We start from the raw sequence: 27,834 nt of genomic DNA, 5'->3' as shown, positions 1-27,834 counted from the left end.
CCACCCCGGGACAGGACCTGCATTGCAAGGTATTTGTGGGAATTATCTCTGCCCCTTTGGGGTGTGAGGCTCTTATGGACAGGGGCGGCATGGAGGTTGCTTCCTGACCACCTGTGTGTTCATATTGGTGTTGCCCATCACCCTGGCACAGGGCAGGCTGGAGGTGGGTGGCCCACCAGCCCTCCCCCCCTGGCTCCTGAACATCTTCACAGCCTGTCTACAAGGGTTTGGGGGCTCTGAACCGAAGAGAACGCAGAGCAGGGGTGGCTGCAAAGGACCAGGACTAATTCTGCCCACTCGCACCCATGGACCAGATGAAAGATGCTGCTCTGACCACTTCTCTGGAGACCCCAGGCGCCGTGTGTGACCCCACCGATGCACAGCCCCTTCAGCAGGTGAGGGCTGCGATGCTGGTGGTGACCATACCATGGGGGGACATGGCAATGCTGTTTTCCCTTGATTTTTTTTTCACCTGGGCTAAGAAATAATCTGAGAATAGGAGAGGAGATGAAAGCTTCTTTATTCTGGGGCAGCGTGAGCAAAGGGTGCCAGACACCTTCCTGCAGTTTAGGTGACAACTTTAAGTGTGTGACAACCAGGCCTGGTGGGCACAAGCATTTCACCATCTACTCAATGCCTCAGGCTGGTGAGGGGCCCTGCAGAAGGGTTAATGCCTTAGGAGGGGCTGAGCCACCCTGCTGGAATGCTTTAACCCTTTCCAGGAGAAACCCTTTCCAGCCCCCGCTGGACATGGAGCGAGTGGGAAGACGCAGAGCTCCATCCGTGACTCCTGCTTGTGCCTGTGGGTGCCTGATGCTAATGTTTTGCCCTCCTGAAAAGGAGCAAATCTCCGAGTAATCCAGCATCAGTAGTAGCTCATCACGAGGAGATTCCCTGTAGATGCGTTAGGCAGGGAAATCTATTACTCTCTAATTAAATGGAGGCAGAAATGATTGTTCTTTTTCTATTCCTTATATGTTTCTAAGCATGAAACTCAATTATAAGTGTATCCACAGAGGGAGATTTGTCTACAAGAGGGAGTCTCTGCTTGGCACGGCGTTTTCAAAGCTGGAGCAAACACCTGGGCTGCTGCAGCAGAGCATCATATTCCCGGGATTTGGGTGGACACTCCCTGCCCACCGCCTCTTCGCTTGCTGACCTGCTTTGTCTGCCTCCCACCCCCCTCTCCGCACTCCTTGCCGCAGGAGAAAGATGCAGAGGCTGGACTTAAAATAGAAACCCTTTCCTTGGGAGGATGGAGAAATGTTTACGTGGGGGAAGACGGGGCTGAATTTGGGAAGGGTGAGGGGCTTCGGTGGGTGCTGGTGGGTGGGTGACTGTCCCCACACAACAGTGGGGATGCCTCTTCTCAAGGAGAGACACTAGGAGGGCATGTGGCTTTGTAGCCACCAGATAAGAAAAACAATCAAAGGCAGCTTTAAATCTTCACTGTGTAATTGTGGGCTTAAATCAGCAGGAGAAGAGTGCACCCGACTGAGATAGGGAGGGGGTGGAAATACATTGGGCACCTTCTTAACACCCCTGGTTTCTTGGGAAACAGGGTGACCCTAACCACTGCCCCCCAGCATCCCTGGCATGCTCTGTGGGGCGCCACGGTGCCAGGAATAAAGTAATGGATGTACATGTAGGATGAGTATAGGGAAAAAGCGTTGGGTGTATGAGTGCACAGAGAAAGAACGTGCGTATTCATGGATAGTGTGGGTATTTAACGTGTCCTTGTACACATCTTGAGCTTATATATTGTGTGTGCATAGACACACAGAGCTTATGTAAATTGTATGTACATACTGTATATATTCTTGCTGCCTATGCATGCATCGTGTCTGAGTGCCAATATGTGTGTAGAGAGTGTGTGTGTGCTGGGAGAAAGGACGGTTTGTATTTTCCTACATAGTGAGTTTATAGAGTGTGTCTGTAATATATTTGGGTCACTACGTTTTTATGCTTAGAGGTATTTATTTTGTGTGCATAGACTGAGTACATACGTAATGCGTGTGCATATAGCGATGACTTCTGCGTATACACGGTGTATATACACATATAAAATGAGCGTATGCGGCATAGATGTGTCTGTATAGGCTGTGTACATCTATAGATAGTATGTGTGTGAATTATCTATAATACGCATATACAGAAATAGAACATATACGCTGCATGCATGCATGGTGCATGGGTAGAAATACAGGTATTTAGAGCGTGTGTGTGTGCTTTGCCTGCAGCTGCAGTGAGGTGTCTGTGCTGTCTCCCACCTCCTCAGGCCTCAGGGTCCCCTTGGCTGTGCCGGGCTATACTGGAGGTTGTACCTGGAGCTGTACTGGGCTGTAACAGGGGCTATACTAGGCTGTACTGGTGGCTGTACTGGGCTGTACCGAGTTGTACCAGGGGCAGTACCGACCTGTAGTGGGTTGTACCAGGGGCTGTACTGGGTTGTACTGGGCTGTACTGGTGGCTGTACCAGGCTGTAGTGGGTTTTACTGGGGTCTGTACTGGGTTGTACTGGTGGCTGTATTTGGGGCTGTACCAGGCTATACCGGGGGCTGTACCGGACTGTATCGAGGTCTGTACTGGGGGCCGTACCGGGCTGTATCGAGGGCTGTACCGGGCTGTAGAGCCCGGAGGCACCGTTGAGGGTACCAGGCGCAACCTCCCCCTCGTCCCCATCAAGCACAGACCAGGCTCCACTTTCAATCCCTTTTATTGACTCTTTCACAGACAGAAGCTCGCAGAAAGGCGCCCGCGGCTCTCGCCAGCCCCGGGGCTGGCGGGCAGGGGAGGGGGTGACGGCGGCGACCCCTCGCCTCCCGGGGCCTGGCCCCCCCCGCCCGCCAGCAGCACGGGCTCATCTACGGCACAGACACTTGGCTACAAGGCTACTCTACCCAACACACATCGAGGGGCCCCGCCGGGCCGGGGGGGGCGGGATGGAACCGGGGCTTGGGGGGGGGGGGGTCGGCCCTCCCCCGCCATCCCGGGCAGCGGGCGGGGGGCGCGGAGCTGTCCAGCCCCGCCGGGTGCTGAACGGCGCCGCGGGGAGAGCACCGGGGGGGCGGAACTCACCGGGCGGCAGCGGGGCTCGCACCGGCAGCGGAGAGGAACCCCGGCACCCACCGGGAAACGGGGAGTACCGCGGGGAAAAGGCAGAATCAAGGAGCTCCGGCACCCACCGGGCAGCAGGGAGGGGATCGCACCGGGGAGCTCTGGCACCCACCGGGCAAGGGAGGAAGGATCGCACTGGGGACCTCTGGCACCCACCGGGCAAAGGAGAGCACCGCCAGGGAGTGGCAGGGACAGCGGAGTCCCGGCACCCACTGAGCAACGGGGATGGGATCGCGGCGGGCAGCTCTGGCACCCACCAGGCAACGGAGAGGGCATCGTATGCGCACTCACGGGCAACGGGGAGGAGATCGCATCAGGGATCTCTGCCACCCACCTGGGAACCGGAGAGCACCGCCAGGGAGTGGCGAGGACCGGGTCTCCCTGGCACACACCGGGCAAAGGGGATGGGATCGCACCCGGGATCACCGGCACCCACCGGGAAACGAGGATAGGAAGGCACCGGGGAGCCTCGGCACCCACCGCGCAACGGGGATGGGATCGCACCAGGGATCCCCGGCACCCACTGGGAAACGAGCATAGGAAGGCACCGGGGAGCCCCGGCACGCACCGGGAAACGAGGATAGGATGGCATCAGGGAGACCCGGCACGGACCGGGAAAGATAGGGTTGCACCGTAGCGCGATGGGCACCCACCGGGGAGCAGCGGGGACCGGATCGAGCGCGGCAGGGACCCACCAGGGTGCGGCGGGGAGCGGGAAGGATGACGCCGAGTAGCGGTGGGGACCACACCGGGCTGCGGCGGGATTCACACCGGGGCTCGGCGGGGCCGGACTGGGGAGCGACAGGACCGGACCGGAGAGCGGAGGGGACTTACCGGGGACGGAGGAGCGGCGGGGACCCGCCGGGGACAGAAACATTTCCAGAAAGGGAAAAAAAAAAAAAAAGGTTTTGGGATACCGGGTTGTTTTCTTTTACCCATTTTTTCTCTTAATTTCGTTTTTATCCTTTAAGGGGAAGAAAATATAGGAAGGGTGGAAGGGAGAGGCGGGCGGGGGACCGGGAGTCGTTGCGATGTTGCCGCCGAGCCGGGAGCGAGGGCTGCAGGTACCCAAAACAGAAACGAAATCGTGGGAGAAGCATCCCTCCACGCATCGAGCATCCCCGGGGCGAAGTCCCTTCCCCAGGGACCTGCTGCCTGAGGGGAGAGGAGGAGGAGGAGGAAGGTCAGGCAGGCGTCGATGAGGATGCTTCGGTCTTTCCTCGGAGGAAAAGCAGCAGCGGTTCCCCGGGAGGAGGAGGGCAGGGGGAGGTGGGGACCGGGATTTGGGGGTGTGGGGGTGCGGGGAGGCTCAGCGGGGGCGCTGCCGGTAGTTGCCGTTGATCTCTTGGGAGATGGTGACGGCCTCGGCGCCCAGCGGCAGCTTGTCACTGTACTCAGAACGGACCTCAAACTCCTCACCATTGGCTTTGGACTGCGACTCTGCCATGGAGCTGGCTGCCACGCTCCCTTCTCGCTCCAGCTCCGGAGCCCCTTCAGCTTCTCTCCTCCTCCTCTGCCTGCCTCCTTCATCGTCGTCCTCCTCCTCATCTTCTTCTTCCTCCACATCCACCTCTCCCACCTCGCTGGGGTTGTAGTTCTTCTCGGACTCCAAGTAGGAGACACGAGGGTCAAAGTCAGCAGCCATGTGCTTCTCCATCTGGTCAGGATTCTGGGCTTTCATGATGAGCTTGTAAGTCTTCCCATGGTATTTGGAGAGGAGATGGCACCATGTGGCCCCCATCAGGGGTAAGGTGGCCAGCAGCAGTAAGAAGATACTCACAACCACAATGATGATGAGTGACGGGATTTCTTTTTTTGTGGTGAAGACCACTTGGACCTGGCAGTCCTCCCCCAGGTAGGTGAGACACACAGAGTAGTTGGTGCCAGGGTTCAAGCCCTGGAACCAGTATGAGTTCACCCCTTCCTCAATCTTGGACCACTGGACCAAGGCGTGGCCCTGGTCTCTCTCTTGGCACAGGTAGAGCATCCTGAGGTGGACCTTTTCAGGCTGCAGGTAGGTGGGAGTGAGCTGCACCCGAGCATCACGCTCCGACACATCTAAAGCGATCACTCCCAGGTCGAACGTGTGCTGCTTGAAGTCACCACTCTGGTTGAAAGCATGGTTGGAAATGTACTTGCTGGTTTGTGTGGAGCCACACTTCTTCTCAAAAGGAGGGTGTTGGAAAGGGACTTGCTCATCTCCTGTGGACTCTGTTCCAGCTACCAAGGATGGTTGGCTCTGCCGGGTGGGACCGAGGGGTTTGTTTCTCTCATCTGGCATGAGCACACTGTTCTTTGCTCCCTTGGCCCCAGGCTTCTTGTCACCTAGCTGTACTTTACCCCCCATTGGGTCCCTCCCGGGCTGCAGTGGGTATTTCTGTGTGCCTGCCACAGCCACATTGACTGAGGTCTTGTTGCTCCCCATTTCATTGGTGGCCAGGCAGGTGTAGGTGCCTTCTTCCCTCTTGCTCAGGTGAGGAATCAACAATGTGCCGTTCTTGAAGACCAAGAAGCGCTCCGCGTCCTGTTTGGGAAGATCCTTGCCAGCACTTTCCTTGGGGTTCCCATTGAGCTCCAGAATTTGGTTGGAGGTGCGGATCTTCCAGCTCACTTCAGGGGGTGGGGTGCCCGTCACGGCACAGTGTAGTGTCAGGGTGAAGCCATCAAAGAGCTCCGTGGTATCCAGGTTGGGATAATAGGTGAGCTGCACGGTAGGTGAGGTGCACTGCACGTCTGGCATCTTCCCTACTGGCACTCCTCGGAGCTGCTCCGGGAGGGCACAAGTGATGGAGTCCTTCTCAGGGATGGAGATGAGCGTGCTGTCCATCCACTTCTTCAACCACTGGAGCTTGCAGGAGCAATTGAAGGGGTTGTTGTAGATCTGCAGGTGGGAAAGGGAACTAAGCGAGTCGAAGATACCCTCTGCAAGGGTAGTAAACTTGTTATTGTTGATACGCAGAGACCGGAGGTCCTTCAGGGTGTGGAAAGCCCCCTGAGGCACCAGAGCCATGTGGTTATTGTTCATCTTGAGCAGCTGGAGAGCGCTGAGGTTGTAGAGGTCCTGCCATGGGAAGTCTATGATCTGGTTGTGGCTGATGTCGAGATTTTTCAACTGCACCAGGATGGCGAAGGTACCGGGCTCGATGGAGCGGATCTCGTTGTGTGCCAGCCAGAGGGAGGTGACCTGGGTCACCTCCACAAAGGAACGGCGCTGCAGTGAGGTGATCTTGTTGGCCGAGAGGCTGAGGGTGGTCACGTTGGAGGGCAACCCTGTGGGCACCACTTGAAGATCCTTGTAGGCGCAGTCGGCGAACTGGTGGGCGTACTTGTCCACGCAAGCGCAGGGCTCGGGGCACGCCCGGGCCATGCCGAGCAGGGCCACCAGCCACAGGGACAGCAGCGGGGCCATCTCCCCCTGCCTAGGGACACAAGGGGCTCTCAGGTCTCCCTCCTCCTCTCCCCACCCCACTCCCAGCCCGGTGAGAGGCGGTGGTGGGGACGCACCTCATTGTCTGTGCCCGGTCCCCCCCCTCCGCTGCTGCTCCCTCACCCCTCGCTCCTTCTCTTCTCCCTTCCCTTCCTCTCCCTCGTTTTCCTCCCTTTCCCCTCTGCTTTCCCCGCCCTTCTCACTCTCTTTTTCTTTTCTTGTTTGCCCTTTTTCTCCTCCCAAAAAGAAATTAAATCTCGTTTTCTTTCTTCTCTGCTTTAATTTTTCTTCGCCCCCCTCTATTATTTCTTTTGCTTTTATTTTCTTCTTTCTCCTTCCAGCCTTTTTTTCCTCTTCCTCTCCCTACTTTTCCCTCTCCCTTCTCCATCCCTCCCTAGTTTTCTCTTTCCCTATTTTCCTCTACCCCCTGAGCCCTCCTTAATCACTCTCCCTCCCTCCTCCCCCCCGAGTCACCGCACCGGGGGTGACCCCGCACCTTACCCGCTCCTAAGTGGCGTTAAGCAACACGCAGCCTTTCTCCTCTCCGTTACCGGTCCTCCGCATCCTCCTCCGGAGCCCCGTCCCCTTGGCACGGAGGAGCCTCCGCCAGGACGCGACGGTGAGGGGCGCGGTGAGGAGAAGAGGGGGGACCCCTCCGCCGTCCCCCCGCACCTCTCCGGGCTGAGCTGCGAGCCGGAGCGGGGCCGTACGGGCACTGGGCTGCCGAGACGAGAGCGAAGGGAGGAATTAGCATTTCTGCCAGCCTCCCCCCCCACCTCCGCACGGCTGCCCCCTCCCTCCTCGCCACCCCTTTCCCATCCCATCGCCCACCCACCGCCGCCGCTCTTCAGCCTCCGCCGGGGACGGAGCCCGGGGCGGGCACGGCGACCCCCCCCCTTCCAAAAAAATACCCATCATAAACGCCCTCCCCGTAAAGCAACGAGTACAACTCGAGCGCACCGGGCGGCAGCCGTGAATTCAGCCCCCCTTTGCTCCCCGTTTTCCCTCCCGGCCGCCTCCCCCGCTGCCCCCCCCCGGGATGCCGTCGGGGCAGGGACACGGCTCCCCGCATCCTCCCGGGACAATGCGGGGCCGCAGCCCTTTGGGAAGGGCTTTCGGTGGGGCGACCGCGTCTCGGGCCGCTGGCAGCCCCCCCGGTACCGGCCGTGCCCGGGGGATGCGGTGGTTGTGAGGCGGGGGCGGTGTGCGGTGCTGCGCGGCGGTCAGGGAATGCAAAGAGGGGACTCGGGAAGGAGAGGGGCACGGGGGGTGCTGGGGGTACCCGGGACGGGGCCGCTCTCCCTCCTCTTCCTCCTGGAGGTTTCAACCCCGTGGAAAGGCGTGATAACCAGGAGCTCCCTCTCCCCTCCGCCGTTTCGCCTCGACGTAGGGGTCTGTTCTCCCTTCCACCCACCCCCAGCGCTGCTCCTCGCTTCCCCCCTCCAAGAGAAACCCCAGAAGCCATTGATTTTGTGAGCAGGATCGATTCCTGCCTCCCCCCCTTTATCCCCCCAGCATCCCTGCATCCCCGCCCCACCGGCCGCTGCTCCGGGGGGCTCTGCCGGGGCGGGGGGCAGGGCGGGCTCCCGAAGGGCTCGGGAGGGTCCGATCCCTTCAGTGTCCCCGACACTGCTCTGTCGCGACAGCCAGCGGTCCCGCCCAGAGCTGCTGCCCTGCAGCGCCGGGGAGGGCTCCGGGGGTCTTGGGGTGAGGGGGGAGGAGGTCTCTGAGCCTCCCTGCTTGCTCGCAGGCAGAGTAAAAGCCCGGTCACCTCTCCCGCGGGGGGGAACCCGGCTCAGCATCCCCGCCTCGAGGCCACGGGGATGGGCGTGTTCTTCCCAAGGACGAGAAGCAGGAGAAAGAGAGAGGAAGGGAAGTGATGGCTGGAGAAGCTGAGACGGGAAGCTGCTTGAGGGCAAAATGCCAGGTTTGAGCCTTGATGCCAAGTCCAAGAGCTTCATCCCTGCCAGGAGTTGTGTCCAAACCCTCCCAGCCTGATGCCCAGTCCCCGGGGACTACCTAGATCAAAGTGGTTGGCCTGAGTCGTGCCTCAGTTTCCCTTCAGCTCTACAATCTGAGGGCTGATGGGTGGTTGACTCCCACAGGGTGGGCGAGGTGCTTGGGTGATGTGTGGCCACCAAATCCACCTTGTTTCCACGCGAGTGAACGAATGCTATCTGAGTGTTGCATCGTGCCCACCTACACCACGGCTGTCACCACGCTCCCTGGCACAGCTCAAACTGACATCTCCCAGAAAAGCCTTGGGCATGGTCCAGGGGACTGTCCCAAGCAGATGGACAAGGCTGCTTCGCTTCGCAGAGCTACAGGGGTCCACAGAGGGGTCGGGTAGGAGGGGCACATCACTTCAAATCCTGCAGGGCAGGGCTTCCATGTCTCCCTCCCTGCTGGAGAGGAGTTTGAAGCATCGTGGTGCTCTCAGCATCCTTGGGGCTGAGCCATGACTCACTCCCTTTCCATCCCAGCAGCTGGCTGGTCGCCCAAGCATGCCCTCACCCTTACCGTGACACTTCCCCAAGCACTAGCAATTTGCAGCTCAGGGAATTACGGCATCAGGCATTTGGAGTTGTGTCTCATAAGCATTTTTTTCCCTCTATTTTGCTCACTATCTGAACGCCCACAGGCTCCCAGCTTCTCCCAAGCTTCACTGCAGGGAGTCCCACTGTCAATGGGACAGCACCTTGGGGCTCAGTGTCTTCAAGGAGGCAGATGGGTACCCACACTTCTCCTCATCCCTTGATGCAGGTTTGTGCATGTCCCAGGCTCCCCACATCGCCGTGGGGCTGTGGGACCATGGGTCAGCCCTTGATGGTGTTGATCCGTGGCTGGGACTTGGTTGCAGAGCTCTGCTGGGAGACGCGGGGCTGCAAAATTGCAAAGTTGCTTTGAGGAACAAGAAAGTAGGTTAAAATGCCACAAGGACATGGCCATGAAGATGCTTGCTTTCTGGCTTGGCTGCTTTCCATCACACTATGCTGAGCTCTTCCCAAGATGCTTTCATTCATCATGGAACAGGAAGAATCCCATGTGTCCTAGATACGGTGGCAGCGTTTCAGGAGCATTGGAGGCAGCGTGTTGTGCTAGAAATGGGTCAGGGGATGAGGTTTGTGTGGCAGGATAAATAACGCGCTGCTCCTCGTGTTCTAGAGGGCCAGACCCTGACCCAGGCACTTGGGAGGGCATTGTAGCGTGAAGCAGCATGGCGTGGGCTACGCCATCCATACACCTCTCCATTCATACCCTTTGAACACCATGTGCGGGCTTTGTGTCACCACTTGTGCCCGAGTCTCCCACGGGATGAGTTTAGGGAGTAACAGCAGTGCTTTGTGGTGGCTTTTCGACCCCCTCAGATGAGGTCTCCATGAGAGGATGGTGGAGGCTGGAGGTGTGGGTAGGTGGATGGATGGATAGGTGGATGGATGGATGGATGGATGGATGGATGGATGGATGGATGGATGAACGGGCTCTGAAGGTGTCAACCTCTACTTCTCACACCACTCCTGTCTCAGTCCCAGGCACCCTAAGTTTCAAAGTGCTCTTGAACATGGGAAAAGTAGAAGCTGGACTGAGGGCCAGGTCCACAGGTGGTGTTGCCCATTGCAGCTCTAGGGACACATCTCCCACTGGTATAAATGAGGGCAGCCTCCCAGCTGAGGAATCACCACTGTGCTCAATGAGGGGCTGCTGATTTACACCATTCATCTCCAGCTGATGTCTGAGGGAGGAGCCCTCCTCACCAGGCTGCTCAGGGGCATTGCCTATTTAAGGAGAAGGGCAAGACTCCAGTTTGGGTTCTTCTGGCTTCTCCAGCTCTAAGTCTCGAGACATCTCTTCCAAAAATCAGGTGAGTGTGTTGAGCCATCACCCTGGGATCATCCCGGCTCCAGGATCTGGCTGGCCAGAGGCAATGTCATGTCTCCTTTCATGCAGAAAATATTTCCTTCAGTTTTCCCTCGTTGCTTACATTTAAGACTTCTGACCCCTCCAGTTCTTTCTCTTGCTGATCCACGGGACGCAAACCTGTTCAGGTGTTAGCAGACTGATGTTTTTATTAGGAATGCAATCCAGCTCAACTTTCTTGGGCTCCCTGAGACAAATCCTCCTCCGCCTTGGACTTCCAGCCTCCCTGGCCAGCCAACCTCGGTGATCTCACAGGGCGTAATCAAATGCAGAGGAACCGGCCCTTTGGCTCTAATTAGTTTTGCGTGATTGTTGAGGGAAGAAATCCATTTTCATAAACAGAAAGGATTTATACTGCTTCTTCTTGCCTTCCACTCCCTCCTCCTCCTCCTCCTGAGTCCCAAAGCACTTTGCTCCAGGCTAACAGGGAGTCGTTTTATGAATGGTTTAGATTGAGCAATGCATTATTAATAACAGCCAATCATCATATTATATATCATTTCAGGGCATTTGCTTAATTCAGTGATTTATTGTCCTGAAAAAAAAAAAGCCAGATGGACTCTGTTATTTCCTTGCACCTCTGTCTTGTCCGGATGGGGGGGAAGGAGGTGGCTTCATGGGGTGGTTGTGGGTGGAAGTGAGGTCCAAGTGGGTCTGTACCATCCTGTGACTGTGTAGAAGCTGCATGTTGGAGATGGAAGCTGGTGGGACCTTTAGGGATGCCCTACCCTGCAGGGGTACCTTAGCTGCAGCCCTTTTTTTCCAGGGCTGGGGTTTGTCGGATGCTGCTCTGCTCATGGCATAGTGACAAACCCTTTTCTAGCCGGATGAATGAGCTTTATAGCAGCTCAGGGCAAAGAAATAGCTAATCTGGCTCCTGCAGCCCATTGACTCCGCTATTGTTTTACAAGACTTAGATGAGGTCGGTGACATCAGACAGATGGGGTCTGCTCTCCTCTGGCTGCGCCCCTTGTAGTGGCTTCCCCCTGCACCACAACCCTGTATTACACACCAAAGCATCCCCCTGGCTGAATGAGATGGCATCGTCTGAATGTGGTCACAAGCCCTGTGTGGAGCTCCTTTGGGATCCTTCGCTCCCTGTAAAGTGCTGTGTGGGGTGGGATCTGTCCTGATGGCAGCAGGACTTTCATGCCCAGGGAAGGCAGCTCCCTTGCCTGCTCCTGCTTCACTGACCAAGATCCAGCTCTAATAATTCACAACCCTGTCCAGGCTGCTGCTTATTCCCAGGGGTTCCCAGAAGATGAGGGTCATGCTTCTTCCCCGTCTCCCTCCAGTTTTCCAAGTGTGGCAGCTCCCACTGCATCCTCTTGGGAGAGGAGACCTTCACCACATCCCTTTCTAGCCTGTCTTCTCCGGCCTTCACCCACCCAGAGGACCTCTTCATCCCCCTCATCCTCTGTGCCAGATACTGCAGACCAGACGCCTCGGTGATGGTCGCAGTACCTCCCCGGTACAGGAGGGACCACGAATGGATTCCAGGGATGCGTGAGTGTGTGTGTGTGTGTTTGTGCACGACCGGGTGTGCAGAAGCAGAGGAACCGGCTGTACACAGAGGACACCTGGTGGTGCGTGTCCTGCACTGCCTCGTCGGCTTGGGGACACCGCCAGCACCCTCCGCCTGGCACCGGGGTGGCATCCAGGCTCCAGGGGCTTGGGGGGAACAAGGTACCTGCTGCTGCCTGGGCAGAGCAAACAGCGCTCTGAGTATCTCCTCTCTCGCCTGGCTGGGCAGAGGAGGGGTGGAGACACCCTAACAAATTACGCTGTGCTGTGTAATTCGTTTCATAAAGATATTAATTAGATTGGATGATTTCTTCCCCCTCTGAGAGCTGATCCAGGGTCCTGGACCTCTTAAGTCCCATGCTGGAAGGACAGAGGGTCTATGAGTCCTGTTTGCTGCTGCTAACGGCATCCCTGCTGCACGTCCCTGAGAAGCATCCCTGCATCCCTGGTGCACATCCCTGACGCGCATCCCCACATCCCTGAGGAGCATCCCTGCATCCCTGGCATGGTTAGTCTGAGCCCCAGCCAGCCCAGTTCACCCTACGGTTGCGCTCATGCCTCTTCCAGCTCCCACAGGATGAGGTTGCGCTGGGCTAGGATCTTGGCCATCCTCCTGGAGAGCAGCTTCTCCTGCACCAAGGGCTGCAGCATGGTGTAGCTCTGCAGGTTGCAGTGGGTGAGCATCGTTCTCGCGTCAGCTTGGGCAGGGAGTTCCAGGGCTTCCCAAAGATTCTGCAAAGCCTTGGCTGTGGCCAGGGCGCTGCCCTCGTTGAACTGCTGCTGCAGGTGCCTTTTTAGCAGGTTCTTCAGCTTGTAGGAAGGGGCCCCGGGCAGCTTTTCTTTGATCAAGGACAACATATCCACATAACCACCCACAAGGTGGCAGAAGTGCACTTTCTTGCCTGTGTCATCCAGGGCTTTAAAGAGAGCGGGCAGCTCCAGTGCCCAGAAGTTATAGACGATGAGGATGGGCCTTGGGAGACGGGAGAGATACCAGATGAGGTGCTGTATCCCCACCTCTATGGGGAAACCTTGGGACATCAGCGCCAGCACCGACTCGGGCGTCTGAATCAGTGTCTTGAAGGTGTACTCTCCGTTGGCTGCTGCCAGCTCTGTGATGCGCCGGGCTGTGGAAGGGAGAGGATGGGGCTGGGGTAAGCACTGGGGTTATCCCACTCTGCCCCCCCCTTCCCAAGCTCTCCGTGCCCCGGGAAGGCAATGCTCACTTTTCTGGTCAACCGTCACGCTGAGGAATACCAAGGTGCTCAGATCCGACCCATCATCCCTGGGGCTGGCAGGGATGACAGGGCTGTGGCTGTGGTAGGGTGAGGTGCCACTCCCAGACCATGTTGGGCTGGAGGGTTCCTTGCTGTCCGGAGGCTTGGTGGATGCCTGAAAGAGAGTGGAAAAGGGGGCCCAATCTCATCTACCTGCTTGGACCTGGCTGGAAATGCATGAGGAGCATCCTTGGGTGCACTGTTGGCAATGGCCAAGGACTTGGTTGTGTGCAGTGCTGTGAAACCCACAAGGTCTGATGATCCATCACTGCCAGGGATGGGCTGGGTGTGCATTGTTTCTTAGGAGTGGGCTGGACGTGGGAAGCCCCATTGAGAGCCCAAAACCAGGATCTGGGCTGAGGTCCCAGCATGGGTGGGGCCAAGTGAATAAGAGCAGAGCCCTGTACACAGCCCATCCTAAGCAGGGCATTGGGTCCAAAGGGACACCACACACACATTTGGGGACTTGCTGTCCCTTTATGTGCATCTCATGTGGGTGCAGCTTATGCAGGAACATAAAACTGGCTGAGCAACCTCACCAGAGGAGATACTGCTAGACTTAAAGATCTGGTTGGCCTCTAGAGGAAAAGGAGACTGAATCGGGCTGGGAGGAGGTCTGGTGCCTCTCTGGGCTCAGCAAATCCTGTGCCCATTCACAATGTTTCCCAAGGGTGAGTAAAAGCGGCCACGGCAAACATCTTCTGCCTGGCCTGGGAAGGATGGACACCCGCAGGGTGCATCTCCCTACTAGAAGAGTAGGACAAATGCATTCAAGAGGCTCCAACCTCACTTTTCCTCTGGCTTTCCCCTAGTGACAGTCCTGCACCCCTGGACTGTGCACCCTGCAGCAATGGGACATCCATCTCCCTCCGTACCAGCTCTCTGCACCTTCACCTGCAGACCAGGAGAGATGGAAATGTGGCTGAATGGATGTCTGCAGGCACGTGAGCAAAACCAAGCGCTCCCCAGCTGAGGGGATGTGGGATTGCTTAAATGCCAGGTTCAAATTAAGTGTTTGAAGGACATTTAGGGTCCCTCTGACTAAGAAGTACAGAAGGATGGTGGGGTGGTAGCAGTGCCCTGTGTCCCCCTCACCAATCTGCGCTTGGAGTGACCCAGCTGGCCTGAAGGGAGTTAGATGAACCAAACTTGGCAACAAAAATGTGATCGCAGATGCTCTTGTTACCCAAACCAGCAACAAGCATGTTGAGTTTCTATGCAAAGGGGTTTTATTGAAAGGTTAAGCAGAGAGGGAAAATGTGCAGGATTTGGGGGGGAGGAAAATCACCCATGAGAGACCCACGCTTGTAGCTCTACAGTGGTTGTGAGTGATGGATCTGGTTAGAGCTGGGCACCAGGGTTGCTCTTATGGCTTCAGCTCAGTGCGCGCAGCATGATAATCCCCAGGTGACACCACAAGGATCTTCCTCAGCCCCATAATCTCCTTGTAGAAGCTGTCTGAGCCTCTAGGCAGGTCCCCAGCTCTTGCTCTCCCCTTGCTGAAGGCTGCAGCTTCCCTGGGCTGCATCCCACTGCCTCATCCCACTACCTAGACATTTTCTCCCTCTGCTGCTATTTTTTTCCCCTTTCCCAGGTTTTAAACCAATATTTCCCATCTCTCAGGGTTGCACTTCTCTAGTGCCCAGCACCAGACCATCAGTGAGATGTTCGTATCCTTGGGATCTCTCTTTATTTCTGCCTGTGCCTCTGCTACACCCCAAAATCCACATTGTACCAACAGACACCTGGTTCCCACAGGGATTTCTCACTACAGGCTACTCATGTCCCCCAGAGCCCCAGCCTTGAGATATTTTGCCTCTATCAGGGAATGGGAACAGGGTTGTAGCGCCACAACTCTTTTCCTTTCCCATTAGAGATGAATCAGGAGAGCAAAGAGAAACAGCAAAGGGGAAAAAAATGAATAAGGAAAACAGCAGCAGGCTGGGGTTTAATCAGGAAACAGCTTTATTGAAGAGTAAGAAGAGCTTCTGCAATAATTCATTCATCCATACAAAAAGAAAAAGGGTTGTTAACCCCCCAATTAAACCAGTACTGGAAAATCACACCCCCTACACCCTGCCCCCCCGGCCCCTGACTACAAATCAGCTGTGCTCACCACTGTTTCCAAAGGGACCCCCAGCTCGTGCTGTTGATGGGGCAGCTCAGCAGGGATCCCGTGCCCTTGGTTCATCTAACCACCTCAGCCAGGACCATTTGGTCTCAACACACTGGGTTGCGGCACTGGTGCTGTGAAATGGCACTTGGAAATGCCCCTTTGGGGATGCTCAGCTGGTCCCTACCTGCTCTGGTGGCTCCCATGAGCTTCTCAGTCTGTATAGGCACAGGACTGATGAACTCTCCAAGCACAGATACTACATTCAACTCACAAATTTGATTTTTTATATGAAAATGGATTATTTTTTAATTCTCAATAACCTTTGCGGTGAGATGGAGAGGACTGAAAGGGTCATCTTGAGGGATCGGCTGGTATGGGATCCCATCTCAGCGCAAACCAAGGTGGGGTTTGCTGGCTGTGAGAAAGGACCCTGGCTGCTCCAGAATATGAGGAGATACTGGCAAAAGTCTTAGCCCAGAGGACCTGGCACTTCAAAGCAACCAAAGGGGAAGAGAAAGCTGCAAGCAAGTTTCTGGCTGATGTTATGAAGGGAGAAGACTCATGTCTGAGCATGGCTGGAGGAAAGGGAAAGGCACCCCAGAGATGATAGGGCACAGCTGCCTCTTCTGCCTGCGATGTGGCTCAGCAGCGAGGGACGTCTGGTGTTACACTCACCACTGCGTCATCCTCACTGTCCTCTGAGCTGGAGATGACGATGCCCATGTCTTCTGTGGAAGCAACAGGAGGATGCTGAAGCTTCAAGACTGTGGGTTCGGATCACACCAATTTTCCCATGTGAAGACCATTCTTATCTCCTAATTTTTGCAGCAGAATGCAAACAATTCTACCAGGACCACGAACCACCCTGCCCTTGGGTGCTCTCAGATGCAACCCAAGGTGAGGCAACCTCTCCACTGCTGCTTCTCCCAAGTAATGAGCAATGGAACAAGAGGAAATGGCCTCAAGTTGTGCCAGGGGAGGTTTAGAATAGATAGGAGGAAAAATTCTTTACTGAAAGAGTGATGGAGCACTTGAAGAGTCTGCCCAGGGCAGTGGTGGAGTCTCCATCCTTGGAGTGGTTCAAAAACCTGTAGACACTACACTTCAGGACATATTTTAGTAGGCATGGTGATGTTAGACTGATGGTTGGATTGGATGAGCTTAGAAGTCTCTTCCAACCTAACGTTTCTATGATTCTGTTCACCCCATGGATCCTGCACCAGCCTCTCCAGAAGATGCATTTCACCCTCCCTCCTGTTTGCAGAGCTGAACCAAGGACCTCTCATTGTGGGATGCTGCCGCAGACTGGGCAAGCTTGGGGAAGAAACTATGTTTTTGTAAAAATTATAGGCTTTTTGCCCCAGAAAAATCCAGAGCTCCTGGCACAGGAGGAAGGGGAGTCTCTCTACACGCTTGCCCTGCTGCTGTGTTCTTGCCTAGGCTTGGTTTTGGCTCCCTCAGAGACAGCACATGGAGCTGGATGGAGCATCCGCGACCGCTCCTGAGCGTTGCTCTTATATTTACCCCCTGGTAACCAGCCCCCACCCACTGCCTGTCTGCCCCAAGAGACGTTGGTCAAGATGGGGTAACAGCAAAGGCCATGTCCCCGCTCCCTACCTGTAGGGAAGCTTCTGGCGGCAGGGATGCTGTTGCAGTTCCGGCTCAGCGTGGAGGTGCTGGGCTCCCTTCTGTCATCCCACTGGTCTGAACTGGGATCAATGTCGATTGGCATGTCGTCACACTCCAGCTTCAGTAGTTTGGGTGAAATCTGGCTGCCTGTTTCCACGCTGTGCAAACACCGCTTGAGCCACGTGGTGGCAGGGGGAGCCTGGAGAGAGGAGAGCATGGCATGGCGGGTGGAAGGTGCTGGGGTGGCACCTCCTGGTCCCCAAAGGCTCCTGCCTGGCTGGGGCCATTCTTACCAGGCTCGTGTGCATCTCTGCGAGGCTGATGGTGAAGGTGGGCATGGCGGTCTGGCTCTCAGGCTGGACTGGCTCCTCTTGCTGCAGAAGAAGCATGGAGCAGGGTTAGGGTGAATAATATCCTTCGTTATCATGAGGGATAATGAAGGTGCAGGCGCAGAGAAGCAGGACGGGGTAGGAGCCACCAGAGTAATGGAAAATGATGGCTACAAAGCAGGTTCTTCTCTGCCCAGGCAGAAACATGCCTGGGAGTTTATTGTTGATGAAGAAATGGGAGTGATGGGCTGGGGAGGGGAAGGCAGACCCCGGGAAAGGCTTGCAAAGGTCAAAGGAAGCAGGGGTCCATGTTTTGGCTGATGCAGGAGCCCTCCCCCTCCAGCAGTGAATGTTAAGAAACACAAACATCTCACCAGATTGTTCTCCAGGGCCACCTCAGCTGTGGGGACAGCTTGGGAATTAATACCTGCAACAGAGAGAGCAGGGCTGTAATCCTGAATCAGAGCCTCCGGAGCTCCCACTTGGCCTGTGCAGCAGCTGAGCTGGGAAAAAACTGCCCACCGTCTGCAGCAAGGAAGGAGCAGCTCTGGTCTCCTTCCCATTTCCCAGCCCTTTGGTTTGGGATGGCCCAATGGGTTTAGGAGCCTCTGGAGATCCAGAAATTGGCATCACCAGAGCCTCTCAGATTGGTGGGAGAGCAGAAAGGGGTTCTGGTCATATAAGCAAAGGAGCAAATCTTGGACCCAGTGGAAATAAGCACCCTGCAACAGTGAACCAGGGCTCCTTTTGCTGCAGGGAGATGGTTCTGAGCCCTGCAGGACTCACAGATAGGTGATGGCTTTCTGAGCTGGCCCAAGCTGGATCCATCCCCATGGCAAGTCCTCACCTGGGTGCCCTGTGACACGTTCCACCAGTGCCTGCAGCCTGGCTCTGCACTCGGGAAAGTCCCCAGGCTGTGGTCGATCCCTAGCTGTCACTGGCTGCAGGCACTGCAGGTCCTCCAGTGACTTCTTGATGAAGGGCTGCATGTCCATCACCTCCTGCTCCGTGGCATAGAGGTTCATCTTCTCCACCAGCCGCTCGCTCGCCTCCATCCGCCGCAGCATCCCCTCCACGTGCTGCAGCTCCCTTGCCAGCTCCTGCCGGCCCTGCTCCTGCTGCGTCTCCACCAGCACCAGCAGCTCCTCTTCCTCCTGCCGGATCAGCTGCACCAGATGCTCCACACGCTCCCGGATCAGCTCCCGCATCTCCCGCTGTGCCTGCTCCAGCCGCGCAGCCTCATCCTGCAGCACCGAGTAGGTGGCCTCAAAGCTGCTTCTCTTCTGCTTCAGCTCCTGGACCATGGTGCTCAGCTCCTCCTGCCTGCGCTGGGTCTCGCTGCGGATGTCGCAGAAGGACCCGTGTTGGCTGTCCAGCAGCGCGCAGATGCAGCACAGCGCCTTCTCGCACTTGTTGCAGTAGATGCTGGAAGGAAATGGGAGTGTCCTTCAAAGCTGGTACATAAGTAGTAGGAGAAGAGCATTTCCATTGTACTGGGCATGATTCCCCCCTCCCCAAGGGACAGCTCAGGAGTTTGACAAGAGGGAAAATTGAGGCATGGGGCAGGAAAGGGCTTTGCTTCACATTCCTGGCTATAAATACGGGCATGAGGTTGGGTGTTCAACCCATCTTTGCTCCCCTTGCTCTCCCCTCAGACGTACTGGCCCTTTATCACACTCCTACTCCCCTCGCTCTTTCCTTGGACCTACTGGCCCCTTATCCTGCCTGGAGTCTCACTGGGGTTGTAGTGGTCCCTCTCCATAGGCAGGTGATGAAACCCTCTTGGCTCTGCCCTCCTGGCAGAGTTGGTCGTGGAGCAGCAGCTCCAAAGCCCTTGGTGTAGGATGGTACCCAGGGACAAGGCACCACTCTCACCTGGAGATGTGGCCCTGGCTGGCATGACCAGGAGTGGAGCAAAAGAGGTTGCAGGACTTTCTGGTGTCTTCTAAGAACCGATGGGCTGACTCAGCACGAAGCTCCTCCACCCTCTTGGCCTCGTGGTTCCTCTTCTTGAAGAACCACTGATGGTCCTCAAAGCACTTGGTGCAGAGGAACTCCTCGCACTCAGAGCACCATGATGCCGCCAGTTCCCCCCGGCACCGGCTGCAATTTGGGCCACTGCCATTGCTGATCTTCTTGTAGACCTTAAGTCTGGCCTGCAGGTTGATGAAGAGCAGGTTTTCCATGTTGGGGATGCCGCTGGCCTGCGGGATGGCCGTCCGGCACACGGGACACTGCCCAATGGGCTTGTTCTCATTCAGGCAATTGAGGCACAAGGTGTGAAGGCAGGTGAGGAGCTTGAGATTGGGCAATTCCTGCTGGCATCCCTCACAAAGGACAAACTGGAAGTCATCCTCCACTGTGGACAGACGGGATGGAGTGGAGCACTGGGATGTACTCAGCTGGGGTCTCGTCTCCATGGGGGCACTGGTGGTGTCTCCGTCTAGATGGGATGTGGAGGAAAGAGCACATTGGAGTACGTGAGATGGAGTGGACAGGCGGTTCAGTCCCACGCATGGCCCCACTCAGGCCACCCATGGGCAGCCCACTTTACCCACCCTGCTGCAGGAAAGGGTTAACAGAGCTGAAATTTGGGCCAGCGGCTCCTCTCCATCCCTCTGGCAAAGACGATTGGGTGGCTGTACCCTGGCAAGGTGAAGAGTGCTCTCCCAGGGAAATTCTGTGCTGGCTGCAAAGGGTTGTGCTCTATCCCACCCTCAGTGCGGGGCCCTTGGAGGCTCTCTTCTCCCGTCCCCAACCTCTTCCCTCTTCTTTTGGATTTCATAGTTAGGAGGACGGAGAATGAAAGCTACCAAGTCATTTTACTTTCACTTTTCCAACTCTGCCTTTTCCTGTTCTGCAAGAAGGGAGAGCAAGAGAGAGGGAAGCGGGGGGCCTGGCTGTTGTCCCCCCAGTTCCTGCGAAGCCTCCCAGGCAGCTCTGGGATGCTGGCACTGGCCCCGTCCCCAGAGGTGTCCCCTTCCCAACCCCTCTGCCCCCTACCCCAGCCCGGCAGAGCAGGCAGGGGACCCTAAATAAAGTAGGGACACCCCCCCCAACCCCCCCTTATCACCTTATTTCCCCTCTGCAATCATTTTGCGCGCTAAAAATATAACGACCTCACCCTCTCCAAGCAGGCGATCCCCGCAGCTCCCTTTGGGGGATCCTGGGTGAGGCTGTGCCCCCTCCCTGTGCCACCTTCCCCCTCTAGAAAAGCGGGGGGACCCCCCCCCCACCGTGTTACCTGCTGGGGGGGCGGGGCCGGGCGGCCGGGGGGCGGTGGGGCTGTCGGGCATTCGAGCGACGGCTTAGAGCAGCGTTCACCCGCGAGTTTCGTTTTCCCGAAGAGTCTGGGAGGAGGAGAAGAGGAGGAGCTGCTGGGAGGAAGGAGAAGAGGGCAGGTGGGGGCACTCTCTGCCCTGCCTGCTCCTGCCTTCCCTCCCCCGGCACTGCGGGGGGCGGAGGAAAATTCGGGGAGGAGGGGGATGCGGGCAGCGAGGGGGATGCGGGCAGCAAGAGGGGATGCGGGGAGCGAGGGGGATGCGGGCAGCGAGGGGGGGATGTGGGGAGCGAGAGGGGATTGGGGAGCGAGGGGGGGATGCGGGGAACAAGGGGGGATGCGGGCAGCGAGAGGGATGCGGGGAGCGAGGGGGATGCGGGGAGCGAGGGGGATGCGGGCAGCAAGAGGGGATTGGGGAGCGAGGGGGGGATGCGGGGAGCCAGAGGGATGCGGGGAGCCAGAGGGATGCGGGGAGCGAGGGGGATGCGGGGAGCGAGGGGAGGATGCGGGGAGCGAGAGGGGATGTGGGGAGCGAGGGGGATGCGGGGAGCGAGAGGGGATGCGGGCAGCAAGAGGGGATTGGGGAGCGAGAGGCGGATGCGGGGAGAGGGGGGATGCGGGCAGCGAGAGGGATGCGGGCAGCGAGAGGGGATGCAGGCACCGAGGGGGATGCGGGGAGCGAGAGGGGATGCGGGCAGCGAGGGGGGGGATGCGGGGAGCGAGGGGGATGTGGGTAGCGAGAGGCAATGCGGGCAGCAAGGGAGATGCGCTGCAGGCAGCGAGAGGGGGATGCAAGCAGCGAGAGGAGATGAGGGCACCGGAGTAGGATGCAGGCACCGGGGATGAACGCAGGCACTGGGGGGATTCGGGCACCAGGGTGGGGATGCTGGTACTCAGGGCTTCGGGTGGCAAAGCTCAGCTTCAGCTGCTAGATCAGACCCCCGAGCTGTGCTGAGGGGAATGTCTAGTTGCCGGCTGAGCTGCAAAGGCTGATGCTGCGTCTGGAGCAGCGTCTCAGCCACTGTATCAGCCAGGGGGGCTCTAAACCTGCCCTACTGCCACCCCCATCCTCGGCAGCTCTGCTCCAGGCTGCCTCATTGGCCTCCGCCACCCTTTGCAGGCTGGTGAGCTGATGGAGGGGGAGCTTTGTCGTGGTGAGAAGGCTCTACCAGAGCAGGAATTGCTGGGAAAAATACCTCCCCTGATTCCCTGTGGGGTTGGGGGACCCTCCGGAGCCCCCAAGGTGAATGTGTGATGGAGGACCTAGTCCTCCCCGTGGCTGGTGGAGCAGTTCGCGGGCAAGGAAGGCCTCTCCGGAAAAACTCACCGAGCCGTGAACCGTGAGCCGTTTCGTCCCTGTGCCGTCAGCAGCCACATGACAGCGGACCAGGAAGCATCACCAGCTCCTTCCTTCACTGCTGCAGCATCCTCGCTGCGGCCCACGCTCCCCACAGCTGGTGGCTGAGGACACCCCGGGGGTTATCTCCCACCTCCAAGGGGGTGCGAAGCGGAGGGCGGCTGCTTGGCCACAGCTTTCATTTCCCGGCTCAACTCCTGCCCAGAGGGTCGCTGGGAAGATGTGAAGCCCTCAGCCCCTCAACCTGGGGGTGACCCCAGCAAGGAACCCTCCTGAAGGATGTGATTCCTCCGTGACAACAGCAGGGCTCATCAGCTCTTCTCCGGCGTCTCTCCTGTTGCAGGTCAGGGCAGGGACGTTGGATCGGGCCAGGCAGAAACCATGCTGGCCACAGAGGTGGCTGTAACGGGGAGCCACGCTTAGAGGAGCACCAGGAGCGGGGCCTCGTGCAAGGCACCAGCACCATGTTCAGCCGGTCGGGATACCAAGCCCTTCCCTTGGGAGACTTTGACCGCTTCCAGCAGTCCAGCATTGGGCTTTATGGTGCCCAGAAGGACTTCTTCTCCTTTGGATCCAAGCAAGACCCTCTGGGGCCAGCTGGGAATACTGCAGGTGAGTCCCAACCTTAGAGGAAAGCTGCTGCCTTCCTCTCTATTGCCACTTTTGCTGCAGGGTCTTGTGCTGGCTCGGTGCCCCCCATGCTGCTGGCTTCTCCGGGGTGCAGGGTGCATGGTTGGAAGAGGTTTGGATGAGGGTTTACAGGCAGGGAAAAGGGCTTTGGAGAAGGTGCATTCCCCATTTCATGCCCCTGCAGACTCCTCCCAGAGCTGGCTGTCCTGGATCTGCCATGGGATTATCACCTCCTTGGTCTTCTTGCTGATGGTTGCCACCTTCCCCATCTCAGGATGGTTTGCCTTGAAGGTAAGAGAGGAAAGCAGGTGGGGAGTGGGATGGCAACCCATCCTCAGTGGGGGGAGGGCACTGTTCCTGGCTGTTCCTGGTCCCATTGCTTCCTGTTCCAGATTGTGCCCACCTACGAACGAATGATTATCTTCCGCCTGGGACGTATCCGGGCACCACAGGGACCTGGCATGGTCCTGCTACTGCCCTTCATTGATCACTGGCAGCGAGTGGATCTGAGGACGAGGGCCTTCAATGTGCCCCCCTGCAAGGTGAGCTGCCTTGGACCTCAGGGCAAGATGGAGAGACATCTCTGACATATCCAGCAGAAGTTTTTTGGGATGGGCTGACCCTTGGTGGCACGCATGGACCTAACTTTCGGTTCCTCCATTCTTATGGTGAGGCAAGGGGGTTGTAGCTGGTACTGTGAACTGAATCCTCACCTGCCTGTGGCTGAAAAGCTCCTCTTGACTTTGCACACCTTGTTCAATACACGTTCCCAGCTGGAGGCATCTCAAAGCCATCAATCCCTAACCTTCCCAGATGTCTTTCAGTAACAGCCCCATGTTGGAAACTGGCCTCACCATTCAGACAAACCCAAATTTCATTATTTGGATTAGTTTTGTCTCTAATAACCCTCTTAATAAAGAGATCTAGGACTGATTGCCAGCTGGGAAAGAAATTAATGCCTTTGCTACCAGGGTCTATGCACAAGGGTTGGGCCATGGGGTGAAGGCAGGGAGAGATCCTGACTCCCCTCTGCCCCAGCTGACTTCCAAGGATGGGGCAATCATCTCCATGGGTGCTGACGTCCAGTTCCGAGTGTGGGACCCCGTGTTGTCCGTCATGATGGTGAAGGACCTCATTGCGGCTACTCGGATGACAGCGCAGAACGCTATGACCAAGACCTTGATGAAGAAGAGTTTCCGTGAGATCCAGGTGGAGAAGCTGAGGATCGGGGAGCAACTGCTGGTGAGGACTGCCCCAGCCCTGTGCAGAGCCCCACAGACTTCCTAACCCTTGGGCTCCTGGTGTGGACATAATAGTAAGGGAAAGCTGTAGTAGCTGAAAGTCCATCTAGCCATGGATCTGGCCAAGGGAGGTGGGGGGGCAGTAGGAAGACGTGGTAGAACAGATGCCTTTAGCCTGTGGTTCTCTGGACCTTCTGTGGCTTATCTAAAGGGGCTTTGGCCACACAGAGGGGCAATAACTAGTGCCCGCAAAAGACTTAGGCCAGGCCAAGAGCTTGTGGGTTGAATAAGGGGGTATATAAAAGGAGTCTGGAGGATGTACTGGTGTCTCTGGCGTGTCTGGAGCAGTTTGGACATCAGATATGCTGCGTGGTGGAGCACCACACCAGGCCACAGTGCCCAGGGGAGAGCGAGGAAAGGGGCCATCCTGGGAGGAAGCTACAGAAAGGGGAACAAGACAGAGCTGTTTTCCCTGTCCCAAACTCCTCCAAGCGAGGAGAGCAACAGGGTGAGCAGGCTTGAACATGAGAGTGGACAACTTGAAGTAGATGGGACTATTAAGCCTGGTTCAACACCCTGCATTTAAAGATGGTGGATAGAAAAAAATGTATAATCTACGGGAATGCCCATGGTAGGGTTGCTGTGGTGGGTGATCTTCATGGCCATACCCAGCTCTGCCTGGGCTGCCAACATCTCTCCCTTTCTTCCTGGCTGTGCAGCTGGAGATTAATGACATGACCAAGTCCTGGGGCCTGGAGGTGGACCGTGTGGAGCTGAGCATGGAGGCTGTGCTGCAGCCACCCCGGGAGAACCTGGTGGGCCCTCTGGCCACCATGCCGCCTGGGCTGGAGGGGCTGGATGGCACCATTCAGCAGCTGGCTGCCCATTTCTTCAGCAACACCTTGGCTCTGGCAGGCAGCGGGACTGGTGCTCCAGAGGCAGGTAACCAACCCAGCACCACTGCTTCTCTACTGGGTGAGAAAGATAAAAGGTCACCTCCTGTCAGCTGACTGTTTGACAGAAGAGTCAAAGTCCAGGAAATGCCACACTCCTATGAGCACAGCACAAACAGGTTGGTGGGGGCAGGAGCTCAGTCCACTAAGGGCACAGCTCTGTACAGCATGTGACACAACACAACCTTTCTAACAAGACATTGGAGATGGGACTGGGGAGGGCAGGAGCAGATCTGCAGGAGCCTGGACTCAAGACCATCACAGACCTCAGTGTTTCCATCAGGCAAACATAGGGAAGGGCTTGAGCTTGCCAAGAGAGTCACATCTGAGGGCAACGTGGAATTGTTTTTTTCCAGAAACCCTGCACTAATTTATGCCTTGCTATTTCTTTTGAAGATTATCTTCTACCTCCTGGTAGCAGACGAAAAGCGACCCATGGCAGACAGAGGAGCAGGCAGTAGGAACTGACAAAACCGTGTTGTCCTCTTCTTGTTTCTCTCAAAACTTGTTGGATAAGTGGGTTTCTCTGCTCTGGAGATCTTTTTTTGGTGGATCCACGCACACTAGCGAAGTTCTCCACCTGAAGGTGTCCCCTCAACTTGTTTCTGTCTCTTTGTCCTCAGCAGACAGTGTGGAGACAGTGAATGAGGTGGAGCCTCCCACTGCTCCCCTCCTTACCCCTGCCAGCAGTGCCCAGAGGAAGACCAGTGTGGACGAGCTGCTCTCAGCAGTGGAGTCTGTCCTCTCCGAGGCCCTGGTCAGACAGGTGGGGGCATCCTACCAGGTTGACATCACCCTGCCTAGCGGCACCCGGAGCACCTACTTCATCGACCTCTCCTCAGGTCAGTGCTCTTTGGTGGTGTTGTGTCAGAGAAGGGAGGGTGTCCTGTGCCCGTGCCCTTTTTGCATGCTCTGAAACCCACCAAGCTTGGTGGTAGAGGGTCCCAAACCAAGCCAGTTTGGTTGTTCCATGGAAGGCACCCAAGGCTCCATCAGCCGAGCACTGCAGTTTGGTAGCCATGGCCTTGAGTTCATGCTTTCTTGAAGTCCAAAGTACAATTTGTTTTGAGTTAAAACCATGAATTTTTCTTCAGAAAGACAGCATTGGCACAGAGTCAAGACCTTTTCTGCTTCTGACACCGCCCATCAGTGAGGAAGCTGGGGGTGCACAAGAAGCTTAGAAGGGAACAAAGCCGTGACAGCTCACCTCAATGACCAAAGGGATCTTCCACACCATATGCCCTCATGCTTATCAATAAGAAGCTGGGGGGAAAAAGGAGCGGGGAATGTTGAGTGGTGGACCCACAATATGTAGAAAATGAACTCTTTCTCAGCCCAAACCAGCACACTATAGCAAAAGTAGGACAAGCTTTGGATGGAGGTTGACTGCTGTAAGAGCACGTTGGTGGAGCAAAACAAGAGAAGTCTATCTCCATAAGGAGTAAGGACTCCTGTCTCCAAAATCCCCCTGCTGGTCCCTTGTCTGTCGTCTGACCCAACTCAATGTATGTGAAACAGTAGGGCAAACACCAGTTAGCAAGGCGGGTTACTGAAGCTCACTGTTTCTCCTTCTCCCATCCATTGTGTTCTACAGGCAGCGGGTGGGCTGGCCGTGGTGTGCCCAAGAGAAGCCCTGACGTCATTCTGGAGGTGGCAGAGAAAGACCTGCAGGACCTCTTCTTGGGTGACCTGCGCCCCTTGAGTGCCTACATGAGTGGGAAACTGCAGGTGAAAGGCGACCTGCACCTTGCCTTGAAGCTGGAGGAGCTCATCAAGGCGATGAAGCAAGATAGATAGAGCATGTGTGTGGGGGGGTGTCTGTGTGCACGTGTCTCTGTAGGTATGTGAAAGGAGGGACATATTGGGGTGTTGTGTGGTGGCGGCCTTGCCTTGCTGGAGGTTCTGCTGCTCTTCCCGTGTAGGCTGCACGAGTTGGGTGAAGATCTGAGCAGGGATGGGAACCTGTTGGCACCTCAGCATGGGCCAGTTGACTTCCAGGTCCTTTGGCCAGTATGCCAGGGCACAAACCCATGTCCTGCTGCCCTTACAATGGGCTTCATGGCTGAGCGTCTTGGACTTGAAGGGGCATGAGCTGAGCAGATTGTGTGAAGAGTCTGGGGACACTGGCCAAGGACGGCAGTAATGTGGTGGGGCAGCGTGGGCAGCTGAAGCAGGGCATGAGGGTGGGCTGGGCCAGACTGCGATGCCACCAACAGGGTTGGGATTGGGGTCCAACGTGGCCCTGCTGATGGATGCTGCAGCCTATCCTTTGCTGGGAAGGAGCAGGAGTGATTTTGGGCAACAATCTGCCTGGAGGTGCTTGGGCCATCCCAACAGAGAGGTTTGTAATAAGTGCTTGTGCTAATTTGTGCTTCAAAGTGCTCTTGCATGCGTGCTGTGAGGTTTGTCCGTGAGGAGTGTGTGGACTGTAAATAGGCATATAGAGATATTTATTTTGTAAGCTTCCTTTGTATCAGCTCTCAACGGACAATAAAAGCATTGCGCTTAGGCAGTGATGGGCTGATGATCTGCAGGCAGACGGGGCTGCATCACTCGGTGCCTCAGTTTCCCCAGGGGATCCCAGGGTGCTTTGTAAAGGCACCACATTCTGGCGAGGGATCTGCTGCCAGTCAAAGAGGCTGTGTGGTGGGACTCCATCTCACCACATCATAGAATAGGTTGGGTTGGAAGGGACCTTAAAGCCCATCCAGTTCCACCCTCCTGCCAACAGCAGGGACACCTCCCACTGGATCCAGTTGGTCAAAGCCCCATCCAACCTGGCCTTGAACACCTCCAGGGATGGGGCAGCCACCACTGCTCTGGGCAACCTGGGCCAGGGCCTCACCAGCTTAATCATGAAGAATTTCTTCATAATATCTAATCTAAATCTTTCCCTTTCCAAATTAAAGCCGTCTCTCCTCGTTCTGTCCCTGCACTCCCTGATCCAGAGCCCCTCCCCAGCTTTCCTGGAGCCCCTTTCAGTACTGGAAGCTGCTCTAAGGTCTCCCCAGAGCCTTCTCTTCTCCAGGCTGAAGA

The 27,834-nt window shown here is 56.7% G+C and overlaps 3 protein-coding genes across 10 annotated transcripts; 1 reads left to right on the top strand and 2 right to left on the bottom strand.

The window, feature by feature from the left end:
- Positions 1-10: 10 nt before the first annotated feature.
- On the top strand, positions 11-27,829 carry STOML1 (stomatin like 1). Of its 3 annotated transcripts, none has more exons than XM_009568896.2 (8): positions 11-29; positions 22,318-22,586; positions 22,789-22,895; positions 22,997-23,146; positions 23,643-23,846; positions 24,565-24,787; positions 25,425-25,640; positions 26,393-27,829. In XM_009568896.2, exons 2-8 carry the CDS (start codon positions 22,439-22,441, stop codon positions 26,593-26,595), a joined length of 1,251 nt encoding a protein of 416 aa, XP_009567191.2. In that variant the 5' UTR covers positions 11-29; positions 22,318-22,438; the 3' UTR covers positions 26,596-27,829. The 3 variants fall into 3 exon arrangements, with proteins under 3 accessions (XP_009567191.2, XP_053933369.1, XP_053933370.1); XM_054077394.1 differs by having other exon boundaries at positions 25,422-25,640; XM_054077395.1 differs by lacking the exon at positions 11-29 and adding an exon at positions 21,720-21,741 and having other exon boundaries at positions 25,422-25,640.
- Positions 4,412-7,310, bottom strand: ISLR2 (immunoglobulin superfamily containing leucine rich repeat 2). The gene is made up of 2 exons (XM_054077392.1): positions 7,046-7,310; positions 4,412-6,536 (listed from the first exon to the last, which is right to left on the bottom strand). The coding sequence occupies exon 2, from the start codon at positions 6,524-6,526 to the stop codon at positions 4,427-4,429; it is 2,100 nt and encodes a 699-aa protein (XP_053933367.1). The 5' UTR covers positions 6,527-6,536; positions 7,046-7,310; the 3' UTR covers positions 4,412-4,426.
- LOC104066311 (protein PML) lies at positions 11,980-22,421 on the bottom strand. 6 transcript variants are annotated; one of them, XM_054077384.1, is made up of 10 exons: positions 21,814-22,421; positions 20,582-20,687; positions 19,213-19,780; positions 18,185-18,762; positions 17,712-17,764; positions 17,302-17,382; positions 16,997-17,207; positions 16,055-16,143; positions 13,213-13,378; positions 11,980-13,113 (listed from the first exon to the last, which is right to left on the bottom strand). In XM_054077384.1, exons 2-10 carry the CDS (start codon positions 20,631-20,633, stop codon positions 12,539-12,541), a joined length of 2,373 nt encoding a protein of 790 aa, XP_053933359.1. In that variant the 5' UTR covers positions 20,634-20,687; positions 21,814-22,421; the 3' UTR covers positions 11,980-12,538. The 6 variants fall into 6 exon arrangements, with proteins under 6 accessions (XP_053933359.1, XP_053933362.1, XP_053933363.1 ...); XM_054077387.1 differs by having other exon boundaries at positions 16,055-16,107; XM_054077388.1 differs by having other exon boundaries at positions 16,055-16,104.
- Positions 27,830-27,834: the final 5 nt, after the last annotated feature.

This window comes from Cuculus canorus, chromosome 12, assembly GCF_017976375.1.
Source record: "Cuculus canorus isolate bCucCan1 chromosome 12, bCucCan1.pri, whole genome shotgun sequence".
Lineage (NCBI taxonomy): Eukaryota > Metazoa > Chordata > Aves > Cuculiformes > Cuculidae > Cuculus > Cuculus canorus.
Note: the sequence above shows the minus strand (reverse complement) of the source record. Positions and strands in the feature narration are given on the sequence as shown.

What these genes read in the sequence shown, in the direction of transcription:
- ISLR2 (XM_054077392.1), bottom strand. Translation starts at nt 6,526, where the DNA reads ATGGCCCCGCTGCTGTCCCTGTGGCTGGTGGCCCTGCTCGGCATGGCC.
- LOC104066311 (XM_054077384.1), bottom strand. Translation starts at nt 20,633, where the DNA reads ATGCCCGACAGCCCCACCGCCCCCCGGCCGCCCGGCCCCGCCCCCCCA. An exon ending in CGCCAGAAGCTTCCCTACAG is followed by an intron (nt 16,144 to 16,996) that starts GTAGGGAGCGGG and finishes CCGAACCCACAG; the next exon opens with TCTTGAAGCTTCAGCATCCT. An exon ending in ACAGTGAGGATGACGCAGTG is followed by an intron (nt 13,379 to 16,054) that starts GTGAGTGTAACA and finishes ACTCTCTTTCAG; the next exon opens with GCATCCACCAAGCCTCCGGA.
- STOML1 (XM_054077394.1), top strand. Translation starts at nt 22,439, where the DNA reads ATGTTCAGCCGGTCGGGATACCAAGCCCTTCCCTTGGGAGACTTTGAC. An exon ending in TCAATGTGCCCCCCTGCAAG is followed by an intron (nt 23,147 to 23,642) that starts GTGAGCTGCCTT and finishes CCTCTGCCCCAG; the next exon opens with CTGACTTCCAAGGATGGGGC. An exon ending in GACTGGTGCTCCAGAGGCAG is followed by an intron (nt 24,788 to 25,421) that starts GTAACCAACCCA and finishes CTTTGTCCTCAG; the next exon opens with CAGACAGTGTGGAGACAGTG.